Source organism: Lathyrus oleraceus, chromosome 4 (genome assembly GCF_024323335.1).
Source record: "Lathyrus oleraceus cultivar Zhongwan6 chromosome 4, CAAS_Psat_ZW6_1.0, whole genome shotgun sequence".
In the NCBI taxonomy this organism is placed as follows: Eukaryota; Viridiplantae; Streptophyta; class Magnoliopsida; order Fabales; family Fabaceae; genus Lathyrus; species Lathyrus oleraceus.
Window position 1 is genome coordinate 72,825,571 of NC_066582.1, and position 15,600 is coordinate 72,841,170.

Genomic DNA, 15,600 nt, shown 5'->3' on the forward strand with positions numbered 1-15,600 from the left:
CAACTCAATATATTTCATTTTACAATTACAATAAATGTGAATACAATACACACTAGCAATATTTTGATAAATGTATTTTTTTTCCCTTTCATTTATAGACTTTTCTTTGATTTGTAAATTAATTAACAATGTTACTTTCTATAGGACGGTGGAAGTATTATAATAGAAGGAAGAAAATCACAAAGGCAGACAAGAGAATATACATATACAGAAAATGGTGGTAGGAAAGAGCCACAATAAATTGAATTAACGTAATCTAACAATAAGCTTGCCTATGATACATTACAGTTAGGTACAACATCATCACTATGAGGGTGAAACAGATCTTGTGTTGCGCCCAAGGCCAAGACCTAAGCCCGCAGGAATGCTGTCATTTCTGGTTTTGCCTTGGTTACTATGACTACAATGTGAAGAATGAACATGACCATTACTATGCCCGTGATGTGTTTTTGAGTTGGTACTGTTTGAATTCACATTAATAACAACATGACTATTTCCATTGCCCTTGGCGTAATCAGAATGAGAACGCGGCTCTCCGTTTGTTATGTTTGAGCTTCTTGTCATTTGCATCATTCCTATACCCTCCTCTGAGTTACTTGATTCTTCAAGACACTCCAAGTCTTCATTGTATCCATTGATTAAGAAATCGGAACAGTTCTTCTTGATGCCATGATCGTATGGGTTTCTGAATCTACCACCTGGACCTCTGAGGTAGCTATACCGCATTGCATTTGCCATTTCGTTTGTTGTAATATTGTGCGATATCTTAGAAAATAAAGGAAAACAAAAGGCACAAAAGGCATATAAGTTAGATCAGAAGAAATGAAATTTCTTTAACATGGAAAGGCTTACTGTAAGACATACCTGACTAGCCTGAACAACTGTCAAGGCAAACACTCCGAAGAAGAGGAAAAAATCAGCAATAAGAAATGATATTGCACCGATGTGATTTTTACCAACATAATTAATCCATAACCCAAATGAGGAAGGAGCCAGTGGATCAGTAAGTACTCCTGCATTCAGAATTTTGGTTTCTATCAGCGATTTAACTTGCACGAAAATTAACCAAGTAACTCTGTCTTGACATACACATACTTGTAAGACAGACTCCACCAGTAACCAACATTGCTGAAACTTCGAGAACAAGAAAAGCAAAGAAATCCCATTTATTTTTCTGCAAACATACAGTGTAACAAATCAGGATAATTTGTCGGCCAAGAAGGAAAAACCTGGTCAACTCAATCAGTCAGAAAGATAAAACCGGCCTATTCAAAATTAAGGATAATGAAACAAAAATGACATTGTAGTAGTATTAGTAACTACCTTCGTCACACTAGGAAAAAGATGAGATACAATTAATAGTCTAGCCCAGCTTACTAAAATGATTTACTGGACATAAATTGTTTATTGTAAAATTGAATTCAAATCATTCATCTTAACGTAGAATTAAACTGAAGAGCCACCAGCACCTCCACTCAAACACAGACTGACTGCCCTAAACTGTATAAGAAGGTGCATTAATGCATTTATTGATCTGTGGCATGCTCCATACTTGAATTTCTTACAACGTATAAAGCATATTTGCAGGGGAAAACCCCGGAAGTAAAAACATATCTAAGATTAATTTCCCTTGCCCACCACTTTTTTCCGTCAAAGTCAATGACAATATAAAAGCTTAAATATTCAACTAAATTTCAAATGCAAAAGCATGAAACCAAAATCCATCCAGATGTACCTTGCCAATACAATTAGATACCCAAGGACAGTGATGGTCAAATTGCTCTACACAACGATCACATGTAGAACAATGTTTCGCACGCAGAGGCCTGACAATCTAAAGAAAAAGCAACATAAAATTAACTGCAAAATTATTTGAAGCAAAATATGGACGGAAATGTATAATCTATGTGTGTGAGATATTGATTGCTGGTGATAAGGCTTCAATCAAAAGAAAGCAAACGAACCTTGCATGTTGCACAAAGTTGGGACCAATTTCCAGCTAGCAAAGCAGGATTATTTATCTCAATCTTCAAAAGAGGCTCCTGCCATAAACAATTTGAACATTTGAAATCATTGGCATATACATTTAATATATATTTAAAACAGAGAGATTGACACACTGATAAGGTAAAAAATGCAGAAGGAAATAAAATCAAAATATTGTAGGTCTGCGAGAATCAAAGTAGAAATTAGGTATAGCTGTAGCAGAATAAAACTCACATCATCCTTCGTACTCTGAGTGTCGTGCCCATTCATTCTGATATAACCCGGATCTTTGCTGTAAAACAAATCAGGAAAGCTTAAGAAAACGATGAAACAATAAAGCAAATAATTTATTTTTGTACAAAATGGTAGGTATTAAGAAACAGTTGTAACTAGATATTCAAATTATGAACAGCTGAAAATGAACTGTTGATATACATGTGTATCTGTGGAGAAGTTGACACTATATTTATTACATAGTGACCATCATACATTATACAAACCAATGCTACCTTGAAGTTTCATCAAGATTGTTATTTTGAGAACTTGAACACATGATGGGGAAAATTGTAGAAAAAGTTCCAATACACATCAAATAGTTACAACTTACAAGACTGATCTTAAGAAGCGTTCATCCTAGAGTGTAAAAAAAGCTACTTGGGGAATATACCCAGTAAAGCAAGCATCATTGGATTTTAGATGGTCTGGTTTCAGTTCCGTAAATGATCATGATAGAGAACAGGAATTGAAGATAAATAACTGTGGACTATTACTGCAAATGGTTGAAGGTAAACAACTGTGTATTATTGCTGCAAATGGTTGAGCTTAAAGCTCTTATAATGGTGGAAAATTGAGAAAAACAGAAGTAAACCAGAGTTCTATAAACTCCTAAAACAGAGAGAAAACTCTCCTAACTGACCCTAACAACTTCCTTGAATGACTCAACTTTCCCTCCCTTTCTCTAATAACAGAACCTTTCTAAAAATCAGAGAATATTCCCAACTGACTCCTACTCACACTTCTTCTACAACTTTCTAGAAGGTGTGCTCGTGTAGAGTGGGCTCAGTGATTGGGTCAGCTAGCTAATATTGAGCCTTGGTGTCCTATCATTACCACATTCTATAGAACAGCCTTCTCCTCAAGCTACATGACTGCATGAGGATATTGATTTTTATTCCATTTCGAGGTTCCCAACTTACAATCTCCTTGTTCCCTTCCCATCTTGTGACCTTTCTTGCCTACGAAGTGCTCATAGTGGCCATGCTAAATGGTTTCCCCCATCCAATCTTTCCAACCTTTGTCATGTGACTTTGCAGCTTCGTCACTTCACCTGACCAATCAAAACTATTTGTTATTTCTTTCCAATCAAAGATTACCTTGCCAAACCGTTGCAATCAAGCCACTCCCAAAATCATGTCAACACCTTCCAACTCTAAGGCCTCAACCTTGGTGGAAAAATTTCCAATGATTTTCCGGCCACTTACACTTCCCTAGGGACGCATCCGGCATTCCCAAGTTTTACCCGTGTTACCATGTTCTGGTCCACCAGAAGTCAATGTCGCTGCCATCGAGGGAATATAAAGTTGTGACTAGCTCTGGTATCGACCAATACTGTCACATGCATTCCATTCACCACTTCAAAGAGTTACACTTTAATGGAGCTTCTTTGTCCCCCTTGTCCTAGATCGCTGGTACCTCTCCTTTGTCATTCACGGCTTCGACGAAGCTGTTTTTCTGCACACTGAAGCAGAGAGTGGTAGTGTTCCTCACATCTGAAGCATAGGGTCCTCTCGTTTGTCATTCACGGTTTCAACGAAGCTGTTTTTCTGCACACTGATGCAGACAGTGGTAGTCTTCTTCATATCTGAAGCAGAACCGTCGAGCCTTCTATTCAATAATTCGAATTAGAGAAGATGCTTCATTCCCCTATTCCGATCACCTTGGCTCTCACCGTCCATCATCTCTGTTTGTACGCAAGGGTTGAGTGTAATTAGCGTTAGAATTGGTTTGACCCTCGTTCAATTGGGTCAGGTCCACAATGTTTTTTGTTTGACCTGGGTCATATCTAGGGGTAGCGAACGAGCACTCCTGCCCTGCCAAAGCCCACAAAAAAAATGGTGCGGAGAAAGTAGAATGGGTGGGCCGGAAACTTTTGCTCGGACCTGATTCCCCTTGGAATTAAGCCCAATATCTACTTCTCCTAGTACCTTGAGGGATCAAGGATCCTCGCAGCTCCGTCGCAATGTCCCTTGCCAGTTTCATCACTTGAATACAATTCGATGAGTTGAAGGTATGAATACTCAACCGGATCGAAGTCCTCCAACAAAATACCCTAGATAATCTTCCTCCGGGGAATGGCTCACTTGCGACGGATGATACATACTCATACTCAATTATGTACTCCTTCAATTCTTCAATTGCATTATCACCTTACTTTCCGCCATACCTCTCAATTAGAGCTTGCTTCAATTTCCTCCATGTCAGACCATAGGGTCTCGCATAAGCGGTTGAACCTGTGAATGGTTGTTCCCCCATGCTCAGTTTTGCATGTCAAACCTTCACCCCCTCCATTGTACCTTGTACTACAAAGCTTTCCGCACACATTTTATCCACCCCACCGGATCCTCCTCATCGGACGACAGTGTCTACTTTCTTCACCACCATCTTGAATTCCAACTCCAACTCATCATTTGGAGGTGGAATTGATATCTCTGGTATGGGACTGATTCAGTAGCTTACCAAACTCCATCAACTTGCTGTGACGAAGCCCTCCAATGCCTGTCGCATCAAATCCTCCATGGTCTCCAATCACATCTCCAATCCATATGCACGATTGCTCATCTTTGGTGGCATCAACCATGGTAGTCAAAATCACGATCCTACTTGTAGAATCGTACGATTTTACGATCTTGCAACTCCCCATCATGCCAGAGAATGATCAGAATCGGTTTTTGGTAGGCACGGCCAGAATCGCCGTGATATCACGTGAAAACGGTAGAATCGCCGTTTTTGTTGAAAAACCCTAAAAAACTTTTTTTTTTAATCTGAAACGATTCTTTTCTGCCTAATAACTAGGATAAATGATGATAACTAGGAGTAATCAATACTCAACCACCAAATAATTAAGGATTTATTCAACTTCCCAAAATTCATCATGATTAGTGTAACTTCCCAAAATATTTATTCATTCCAATTCATTCACGTTAAACTCTTTCACCTCTCTCACGTTAAATAGAGTCACTATCTCACTCAATATTTCATTGAGCGATTATGACCAACTCCAACATGAATTGTTTGGAAGCTGAGTGAATTTTCATCAAGTTTTTCTTAGAAGTTTTCAATTGTTATTTGTTACTCTTTTGAATGTTGTGTTGTTTTGAATTGCCTTGAATTAGTTTCAATGAATATTATTATCCTATGAAATTTCAGTTTTTTAAAGTGATTTTAGTGTTATTTGAATTTTATTTTTATATTATGTTGTGTCACATGCATATTATTAATCTATATGCAAAATATATATGAATTTTTAAATTTGGTAGGATCTTACGATCCGTGTTACGATCCCCCGATTCACGTTTTAATTACCCCAACCCGATCTTGCGTAGGATCTCGAGTCTGACTACCTTGGCATCAACAGTTCAAATGCATTGGCTCCTCTCGAACAATCCAGCGGGACAGACCAATGATAGAGACGAGAAATTGAAGGTCATCAACTTTTTATTATTACTACATATGGTTAAGCTTAAAGCTCTTACAATGGTGGAAAAGGGAGAAAAACAGAAGTAAACCAGAGTTTTATGACATTCTAACTTCTAACTAAAGCTAGGCTCTTAAACCAGAGAGGAAACTCTCCTAACTGACTAACAACTTTCTAAAATGACTCTGAATTTTCCCTCCCTTTCTCTTTATAACAGAACCATCCTAAAAATCAGGGAATATCCCAACTGACTCTGACTCGCACTTCTTCTACAACCTTCTAGACGGTGGAAACATGTTGTTGGCCCAACGATTGGGTCAGCTAGCATATTGGGCCTTGTCCTATCAGATCATACAGTCCAACTATCCTAAGGATAACTACTACATTAGATTAGACATGAATGCATAGCATCTAGCTATCACATCGGTGGCAGGGGAAGATGTGATTCTTAGTTTATCACATTAGACTTCACATGTATATAAAATAAAACGCTACATTATAGATAGTAAAAAAATGGCAAGATGGTTAACTTTTGCACAGAAATGAGGAACGGACATTTCCATACAAACACATGAAGCAACTTTGCCCAAACCAAAAAAATACAACGGAAACAATCTCCTCTATACAGTCACAAGGAAAAGAGGAATAGTATTGCCAAAAGTTTAACTATGAATTGTGTTGTTAAGCTTATATTGGCTATACATCATAAGAATTGCATGGTTCAAGCCACCAAAATTTTTTCGTTTTTAAAATCATGGCATATCATATATAACTACCCCCATCACAATTGGATGACAGTGACACAAATTCCATTAAGATTTTCCATAACAGCTCTAGAAAATCTTCAAACAATCTCTTAAAAACCTTACAAAGATGAAACAATGTCATGTTGCGGTTTTATAAATTAAGCTATGGTCCTTATAATATAATGGCCTAGAGGATATTCATGGGAAGGTGAATAGTTCTGAAGTCCATCATACTCACCTGCTACATCTATAAAACGTCACCAATCCAACGGTAGCAAGTAACACTCCAAACCATGCAAAAAGCCCAGCTGCAGCTGTCAGCTTTGGCATATTTGTTGCTGAAGATCAAATTAACAGAAATGATGGAAATAACAGTCAGATGGCCATGAAAAAAGGCATAAATATACATGAAGGTGCCCACACAAACACATAATTGATTTCAGAAGTGGAAGCTGAGGTAGATACCCAAGATAACTGAATGAATATAGGTGACCAATAGCACAAAAATTATGCACCAAAGTACAGGAGCAAGTCCTAATTTAGATATCTTTCCAAGGCGGCTGTTAGCGTCAAAGCGTTTGTCAAGCAGCCTTCGGGCATTTCCCTACAAATTCAGCAAAAAAAGTGTCAAATATATAAGTGGCAAACATATGAACCAAATATAGTGAAAATATTCGGCAGATCTATAATCAATCATCAAAGCAAAATGGTGGTATTTGTAAAGAAGCAAGGTAAAAAGAAAATTCATAATAAAGATGCAGATGTGATGCCTTTACTTAAAAGAGCCAGGTAACTACTTTGTTACAAACTCACAGACAACCATAGTCGTACAAAACAACAGTCTCTTTACAACGGGCACAACCTTTTGATGTAAAAACTGTGAAGCATTTGGAGGGAAAGAAGATGTTCTCATATTCAGCATTTTCACGTTCAGTAAATACTCTTTTTTCCAGAGCCAATATAGTGGCCTTATATTTAATATTTTGTTAGGAGTAAGACATAAGAAGCGATACAACTTTGACAAATCATTTCTTTAAGATCTAAGAAATTCAGAGTAGAAATGGAAAGTATTAAATCATCTAAACAATATCTTCTTGTAACGGGAGAGGATACTCCTGTAATAGTGATCCAGAAGTCAATATACATTATTGCAGAAACATATACGTATTTACTAATACCAATGGGAAAGAATGGCAGGTAGATTTTGCACATTAATACGGAAATGCATTTCTTCGTAAAGAAAACACACGTGAAAAATCTATTTAAGCACCTACTCCACAAATTCAATGAACACAAATCTTTTCAGGAAAGCCAGTCGGTCTCACATTTTCAAAACCATGGGGTGGGTGGAGAGTGGGAGGAAGCAAAAAGACGGATGAAAAAATTCCATCCAAACGGTATTAATAAGAAAATTAAAATATGTTAGTTAAAAAACACCTACAAGGAAAAAAGCAACTTGTCTATGATTCTTATCAGAAGCAAGCTGCGCTGGTGTAAGGCCAGTATTCTCAGTCACCACCAGGTCTTCCTTTTTGCCAGCCTGTACTAACACGGTACAAGCCTCCAAATTACCTCGAATAGCAGCCCAATGGAGAGGAGTGCAACCTGAATAAAGTAGGGAAAATAAAATAATGATGTCTTAAAAATAAAATAAAGAACATTTTATAATTTATATCACTGCATGAATAATTTCAGCACGATAGAGTTAAGAGTAGAGCATAAGAACATACCCTCTTTATCCTGACGCCCCCGATGTCCATCAAGAAATAACAAAAGACGTATAGAATCAGCAAAACCTTTGTAAGCAGCCCTAAAATTGAAGCCAGAAGAGAATAATCAATTCAAGCACTTTGAAAGTGGACTCACATGTCTTTCGCTTAAGCAGAAGAGTTTAAAATTTCAGTTCCAAGGGAGTGTTAGCGTGTAAAACAAGATAAATAGCACCAAAAAAAACCAATCATTAACTAACACTGGATGTTACAAAATTCATCAGTTAAAGAAAAAAAGAAAAAAATTAGTGTAACATTAAGATATTATCCAGGCTCCTAAAAACAAAAAAGACACAAGAAAAATAGATGAACTTAAAAAAAAAAAAACAGTCTTGTCCCATTAGGTAGGGTTGGCTGTTTGGATTAGACAATGCTCTAATTCCCTGTGATCAAGTCCAAAATAGATCGTTAACCTCAAAATATGTCCTAACAATTGGCCTAGAGTTGTTAGTCTCCCTCTACATCTAACTCTTTTGGACTATTGTCTATGTGCCCAACCTTCCTTACCGGAGCTTCTACATGCCTTCTCCAAACATGTTCGTATCACCTAAGACAAGATTCTATCATCTTTTTCTACAATGGGAACTATATAAATTCTCTAAAAATTGTATTCATAATCATTTCTTATCTTGTGGCCCATTGCCCGAGCATTGAGTCTCAAACAACATTGTTCGACTTATAATTGTGGCATAAAAATTCCTTTCGAACAAGTAATGGTATTCCAATATATATAAACCAATATATTATGTAGATAAATTTATGAGCATTGCTACAAACATAATTGAAATTGTGTATTCCTACCATGTGCCACTTGGCAAACTAAATTGAATATTATCCTTCATGACGGGGTATATTACATGAACAAATGTGACAAGGAAATTACACTATGTTTTAAAAAATAACTTCATATTAAAAGAATTATCCAACAAAATTGAAGACCTACTTGATTTTAAAAGAGTTCCCAAATATGTTTTTCAACTTGGGCAAATCAAGACCAACTTCCTAGACAGTATTATACTAAAACTCTGCCAAATGCATCCCTAGAAGCATTTTTTTATTTCATTGACCAAGCCAATTAGACTTGTAGGATTATAAATTGGTTGTCAAGAGACACATACTGAGTAATAAATCCGTCGTTATATCATCTCACAAAATGGGTGTTTGAATAAGGATTGTGGAATAGAATGTGACAAAAAAAGAGAAAGTAAAACATCCATTTAAATAGGAAAAAGGGTTGACTTGTGAAATTATAAATTACCAATGCAGGGGGCTTCTTCCATCATTATCAGGAACGTCAGGGTCAGCATTCCATTTTGAAACAACATAGTAAAGGAAAGCCGTCTGACCATATTGAGCAGCAACATGTGTTGTCTGCATCCGTGTTAATTAAAATTAGTTAAATTGACATTTAGCACCCCCACTCCTGCTTGAGGTGAGAGAACAATCTGAGACTAAAACATGGCATAAGTAACCAGTTATTGAGTACCTATGCGAGTGATAAATAACATAATTGAAATTCCACACCCACTGACCTCCTGAATAAATATAAATATAAACAAAAACAGAATGACATCAAACTAACCTGATACCCATTCATGTCAGCGGAATTCACTCGTGCGCCCTCTTGAAGTAAAAGCTCTGCAACCTGAATAGCACCCCGTACCGCACTCCAATGCAAGGCTGTCTGACCAGTATGATCTGTTGCATTTATATCTCCGCCATGCTGCCAATCAAGACCAATACAAAACAAGTTAATACCAAAAACCACCAACCAACTCTGTGTAATACATAAAGATGACAAATATATTTCCATACTTATTATCATTCAAAAATTTGAAAATTAAACACACAGAAGAACATTCAATTGCAACATAAATAAACAATATATTGAATTTCCATTAACATAACACAAACATGATCAACAAGCTGAACTTCGCTACCAACACAAATTCAAACTACAAGCGACAAGAATCATTAATTCTTCTTCAGTATCCTGTTTTAAACAGCAATTATTAAACTATTTATTTATCTTTCCTTTCTTTTGGGGGGTAAAAACTCGGTAATTCAGAAAGTACTAGCGCTATAGAATTGAAGCTTAAAAAAGAAACAAAGCAAACTCAATTCAACAAACCGATCAAAGAACCTCAATGATGTACTGAGCAGCGGCAGTTCGGTTATTAAGAGCAGCCCACTGAAGCGCGTAGTAACCCAAACCATCAGGCTCGGTAACGAGACAACCCTCTAGTTCGACCAATCTATGTAGCTTCTCCAAATCCCCATAAGCCGCGGCAGTATAAACGTCGTTCCGGAGACTATCTTCGGAGACTTCACCGGCGGAAGACGACGGAGTCGATTGTTGATCCCGTAATAGAACCTCCTCGACGACCTCGATCTCGGATGACATAGCTATGCGGCGAAGAAGTGAGAAATTGTGATTGGAGCGTGGAATGAGATTAAGGGGAAAGGGAATTGGGGAAATGGAGAAGAAGGGATTGAAATTTTAGGGTTTTTGATGAAGGAAAGATGGAAGGGTCGAGAGGGTTTGGGTGATGGCCGTCCCTGTTGACCCTCTGAGGACGAACGAATCAAAGACGCGACAACAGCTAGGTTCAATTATTTCATTTCATTGGGGAATTTAGAAAAGATGCATAAACAAACCATAAATTAAATGGCCATAAATTACATTTACTAATTATGTACAGTAAGTCCACTAATTGAAAATTTTATGTAATGATTAAAATAAAGATAATTAAATATTCTATGACAAAAATATAATTCAACATTAAAAAAGAAAAAAAGATATGTGACATTGAAAATATTTTACACTCAATCAATAAGGAAATTGTATCTCCTTAAATCAAACCTTTATTTTTTATATACTAATATGACATAACCAATATAAAAAATTTGATTAGTTATATGTGTAATATTATTTTATATATTTAATATATTATCTTTAAACTAAAAATAATAATTTACAATTGCAAAATAATATATCGATTAAATTCAAAATAAAACAAGATGATGTCGTATATGAAATGGAATATTTTTATTTTGCCGAAACAATATCTTATCGCAAGAGTGGTTAATGGGCATGTTTATCCCGTTTAGATACGTCGTACAAAAATCCGTAAAACACGCGATGGACATTATTGAAGGTGTGGGATAAAAGTGTGGTATGTTCTAAAAAAAATAAGGGTGGGCCAGGAATTGCACATTTAACACTTAAAAATTGCAAAATTTTATGTTGATATTCACGTCTGCAAAAACTCACAAAAAACAAACAGACGAGCATATTAAAGGGTGTGGACAATGTTTTAAAAATCGGACTAGTCATCAAATCGATTAGGGTAATGAGTCACTGGTTCATTGGTTGAACCACTGGGTTACTAGTTGAATCGTATGACTCAATCTGATAAAACATTTTCTAACAACTTTCCATCAACAACATTATTCGCATCATTATATGTTAAAATTTGAACATTTTCGGGGACAACATATAACACTACTTCCTTGAAAAGCTTAAACAATGTGTATGTAGTTTTACAAGCACCAAAGACATCGACATACTTTATAAAAACAGCTCTTTTGGGCCAATAAACTAAAAAGTTGATAAGAGTTCTCCTGCAACAATCAGTCCACCCATCTGCCATAAGAGTACAACCTGTATTATTCCAAATAGAACGATATTGCTTTATGTGTATCTTCACGTCATCAACTCATTTATTTACCAAATTATCACGGGTATGCATAGTGGAAACTTTATTTCCAGCATCCATGCAACAAAGAGCATCAATTGCAGGTTAAAAATAAGCGGAATTTGTAGCATTGAAAGAAATAGATGCATCAATAAACCACTTTGCAATAGCAAGATCACACTTTTCTACCATTTTTTTATTCTACATGACACTTTTTTAAGTAGGTTGAGCTCCCGGAATTGTTCTGGATAAAAAATAAGTATCAATATGAGTGCCATTTTTTTTATTCGTAGATTTATTTGTACTTGCAATTCACCCTTATCTGCAGTAAATGACTCACTTTCAACCACATCTGAAATTTTTCTTTTCTTGCTTCACTCATTAAAATGTTGTTTCACCTGAAAATAATATATTTCCAGGCACGATCTTGCAAATTTCAACATCCCTTACTACTTCATTCAAGTGTTTATTTACCCTGTGAATTCCATCTCCACCAAAAACTTTGTTACAATAAATACAAACAAGAAATCTCACCCCCCCCCCCCACAATTTTACAATGCGCCCAAGTTATATCAATTTTTCCCCTAACATTCTTTTGAACTAAACTGTGAGTTGAAAGGGCTTATTGTGATGGTGGTTGCGATGATGGTGTTTCAGAAAATGTCATATTCACAAATAACACAACAACAAATAAATTTAAACAATCAATTAAATCCTGTAAAATAGTTCAGTTATAAATTTGAATTAAATAATTAATTTAAAAACTTAAATAAAATATCAATCTCAAATATAAACTTTTGTTTGTTGCATATATAGACAAATTTTCAACTAACTTTATCTAGATACAACTAATTTTTGTACAAATCCATCAAAAGCATTTAAGAACTTGACATTATACTTGTTTTTATTCAAAATGGTTATCATGAACAGAAATCATGATTGTATTCTCAAAGCAGGAGTTTGAATAGTGAAACACAAGAGTATTTAATCACTATCACATAAAATTATAACAAAATTTACTACATCAAAATATATAGTATCAAAATTTGTTAAAAATCCTCTCATTAATGTCTAATGTTTAATCATACAAGACAGTAAACATTAACAAAAAAATAACATTATAAAAATAAGGATTGAATATGTTTGTGATCCTCCTAAATATCTTAAATTTCATTTTTAATCTCTCAAAATATTTTCTTCAAAATTCTCCTAAAAATTTCGTTTTAACACATGCACATATCAAAAGAAAGAAAATAGTATAGAGATAATGAAACCATGTAAAGGAGAAGGAAGAAAGTGAATATGGAGATTGGTTAACGACACCGGGTGCGATGGTGTTGGTGCGGCGAAACAATGTATTACAAAGAAAATTTTGAAGAAGCTCAGACAAGAAGAGCATGATGGTGCGATGGTGGTCGTGCGGCGGAGAGAAAGAACAATTCAGTTTTGCATTTTTATTTTTGCATTTTTGGAGAACAAGAATAAAGTATGTCTACTAGGTTTTTTTTTTACTTTTAATTTAAATTTTATTTTTAAATAATTAAAATGATGTCATTTTGATTTTAAATAGAAAAAATGCTTCAACCACCTATTTAAGAAAACTGTTGGATTTTTGGATTTTTGGATTTTGGTTGTTTACACCCATTCCCATTGATCCAATGACATATAACGATCCTACAATTGAACCAAATTGTTTATCTGGCTAGTTCTCAGTTCAACCGATCCTACCCGTCAGTCGAGTTCAATTTTAAAATTTTGACCATACTACAAAAACGTGTGAATAAAAGAAAGATATACAACAGACCAAATATTTTTTACAACCGTATCAAAAAGATGCTAGAAATTAATTAATAAATTAACCAATCTTAATTCAACGATTAATTGAGCAAGATGTAAAGTTTTTTTTTTGTCAAAATGATGTGTAAGTGGAATGTACGAAAGATTTTAGCAAATAAACTGAAAAAATAATGCTTTCGATAGAATTTTTTAATAAGTAATTACTCTTTTTTGTGAGATAAATTTAAATGCCAATAATCTACCAGAGCATGTCGATAGTTTAATAATTGAGTGTAGGAAGGGACCTAAAAAATTTATAATATGTTTGTTTTATGAATTAATCTATGAAAAATTGTTATGATGCTTCAGCGATGTTAAATGACTTTCATGATCTATGAATGTCTTGTGCCATATTAATTTAGCATCTTCTAAAAAATATATGTCAATTTGAATGTTAAGTAAATCAAGCAAAAACTCTTCTATGATCGAAATTTTAGCGGAATTTTTTATTGCATATTCTTAAAGATTTCGATCAATAATTCATTCATAAAATACTCTATTCATATTATAAAAATTATTAAAGATAAGTATTTATTTTATTTCTCACATTGAGAGTTTTCATGAGGATTAGATTAGAATACATTTTGCGAAGCATAGTTAGTGTAAATTAAATTTATATTATTTTCAGGATTAAATATATTTAGTGGAATTTTTATTTTAGTCGCTGTAATTTTTTTGTCTGAGTCCTTATATCTTATTTTTTGTGTTGGTTTTAGTCTCTAAAGTCAAAATAGGTAAGAAAATCCACAGTTTTCCTGTAATTTTTTTATGAATTTTACTTTTAAGAACTAAAATCAACACAAAAGTGAGAAATAAGAACTCAAATAAAAAAATTATAGAGATCAAAAGACTATTTAAACCCTTATTTTTATTGGTAGGAAAATTCTTGAAGAAATATGGTAGGTTTGAGAAGAAGAAAGGTAAAGTTCTACATAATTCTTATGGTGGTAATGCTTTGGCTATTAAGTGTTATCATTGTAAGAAGGAGGGTCATACAAGAAAAGTATGCCCTAGTCGTCAAAACAATCATGATGGAGAGGATAATGGTAATGTAGCTATTGTGCAAGATGGTTATGAATCGTATGATTTCCTGGTGGTTTCAAGCAGTGACTCTAGCAAGAAGTGGATTATGGATTCAGGTTGTACTTGGCACATAACTCCAAACAAGGACGTGTTTGAGGAATTATGTTATCAAGATGGTGGATCAATGCTGCTAGGAAACAACAAAGCCTGCAAAATTGTAGGAATTGGATCTGTGAGATTCAAACTCCATGATGATTCAATAAGGCTATTGACTAATGTCAGCTATGTACCTAATCTGAAGAGGAATTTGATTTCTCTTTGTGATTTCAACAAGAAAATATATGCTTTTAAAGGAGAACAAAGTAACGAAGGGATCGAAGGAAGTCTTAAGAGGCGTGAAGAAACAAGACTTGTATACCCTTGTGGTTGAGGTTGTAAGTGGTTCAACAGATGTGGCATCCATAAAATTTGTGTCAAAGACTGAGCTATGGCACAAGAGACTTGGCTATGTCAATGAAAGAGGTTTGGTCGAATTGTTGAAACAAAATATGTTGTGTGGCGATAAGGTCGAAAAACTAGAGTTTTATGAATCTTGTGTATTTGGTAAATCTTGTACAATGAAGTTAAAAAAGGTAAACAAATAACATAAGGATCCCTTGATTACATTCATGTTGATCTTTATGGGCCTGCAAGGAATCCTTCACACCCAGGTGCAAAGTATTTCCTATCCATAGTTGATAATTATTCAAGAAAGTTATGGGTATTCATTCAGAAAGTTAAGGATGAAACTTTTGAAATTTAAAAAGTTGGAAGACCCTGGTCAAAACCAAACTGGAAGGAAGGTTAAG

The 15,600-nt window shown here is 34.9% G+C and overlaps 1 protein-coding gene across 2 annotated transcripts; it reads right to left on the reverse strand.

Annotated features, from left to right (window-relative positions):
• Window positions 1–218: 218 nt before the first annotated feature.
• Window positions 219–10,830, reverse strand: LOC127073467 (protein S-acyltransferase 24). 2 transcript variants are annotated; one of them, XM_051014620.1, is made up of 13 exons: window positions 10,339–10,830; window positions 9,778–9,918; window positions 9,454–9,566; window positions 8,157–8,236; window positions 7,868–8,031; window positions 6,892–7,030; window positions 6,665–6,764; window positions 2,221–2,278; window positions 1,965–2,042; window positions 1,736–1,834; window positions 1,096–1,174; window positions 865–1,013; window positions 219–765 (listed from the first exon to the last, which is right to left on the reverse strand). In XM_051014620.1, exons 1-13 carry the CDS (start codon window positions 10,597–10,599, stop codon window positions 307–309), a joined length of 1,920 nt encoding a protein of 639 aa, XP_050870577.1. In that variant the 5' UTR covers window positions 10,600–10,830; the 3' UTR covers window positions 219–306. The 2 variants fall into 2 exon arrangements, with proteins under 2 accessions (XP_050870577.1, XP_050870578.1); XM_051014621.1 differs by having other exon boundaries at window positions 10,327–10,553.
• Window positions 10,831–15,600: the final 4,770 nt, after the last annotated feature.

Bases quoted from the DNA above. Each gene is read 5' to 3' on its own strand.
- LOC127073467 (XM_051014620.1), bottom strand. From the start codon at position 10,599: ATGTCATCCGAGATCGAGGTCGTCGAGGAGGTTCTATTACGGGATCAA. The intron at 7,031-7,867 runs GTAGGTGTTTTT...CTGAATTTGTAG, and splicing joins GACAAGTTGCTTTTTTCCTT to GGAAATGCCCGAAGGCTGCT. The intron at 2,279-6,664 runs GTGAGTATGATG...TTTGTTTTACAG, and splicing joins ACGTTTTATAGATGTAGCAG to CAAAGATCCGGGTTATATCA.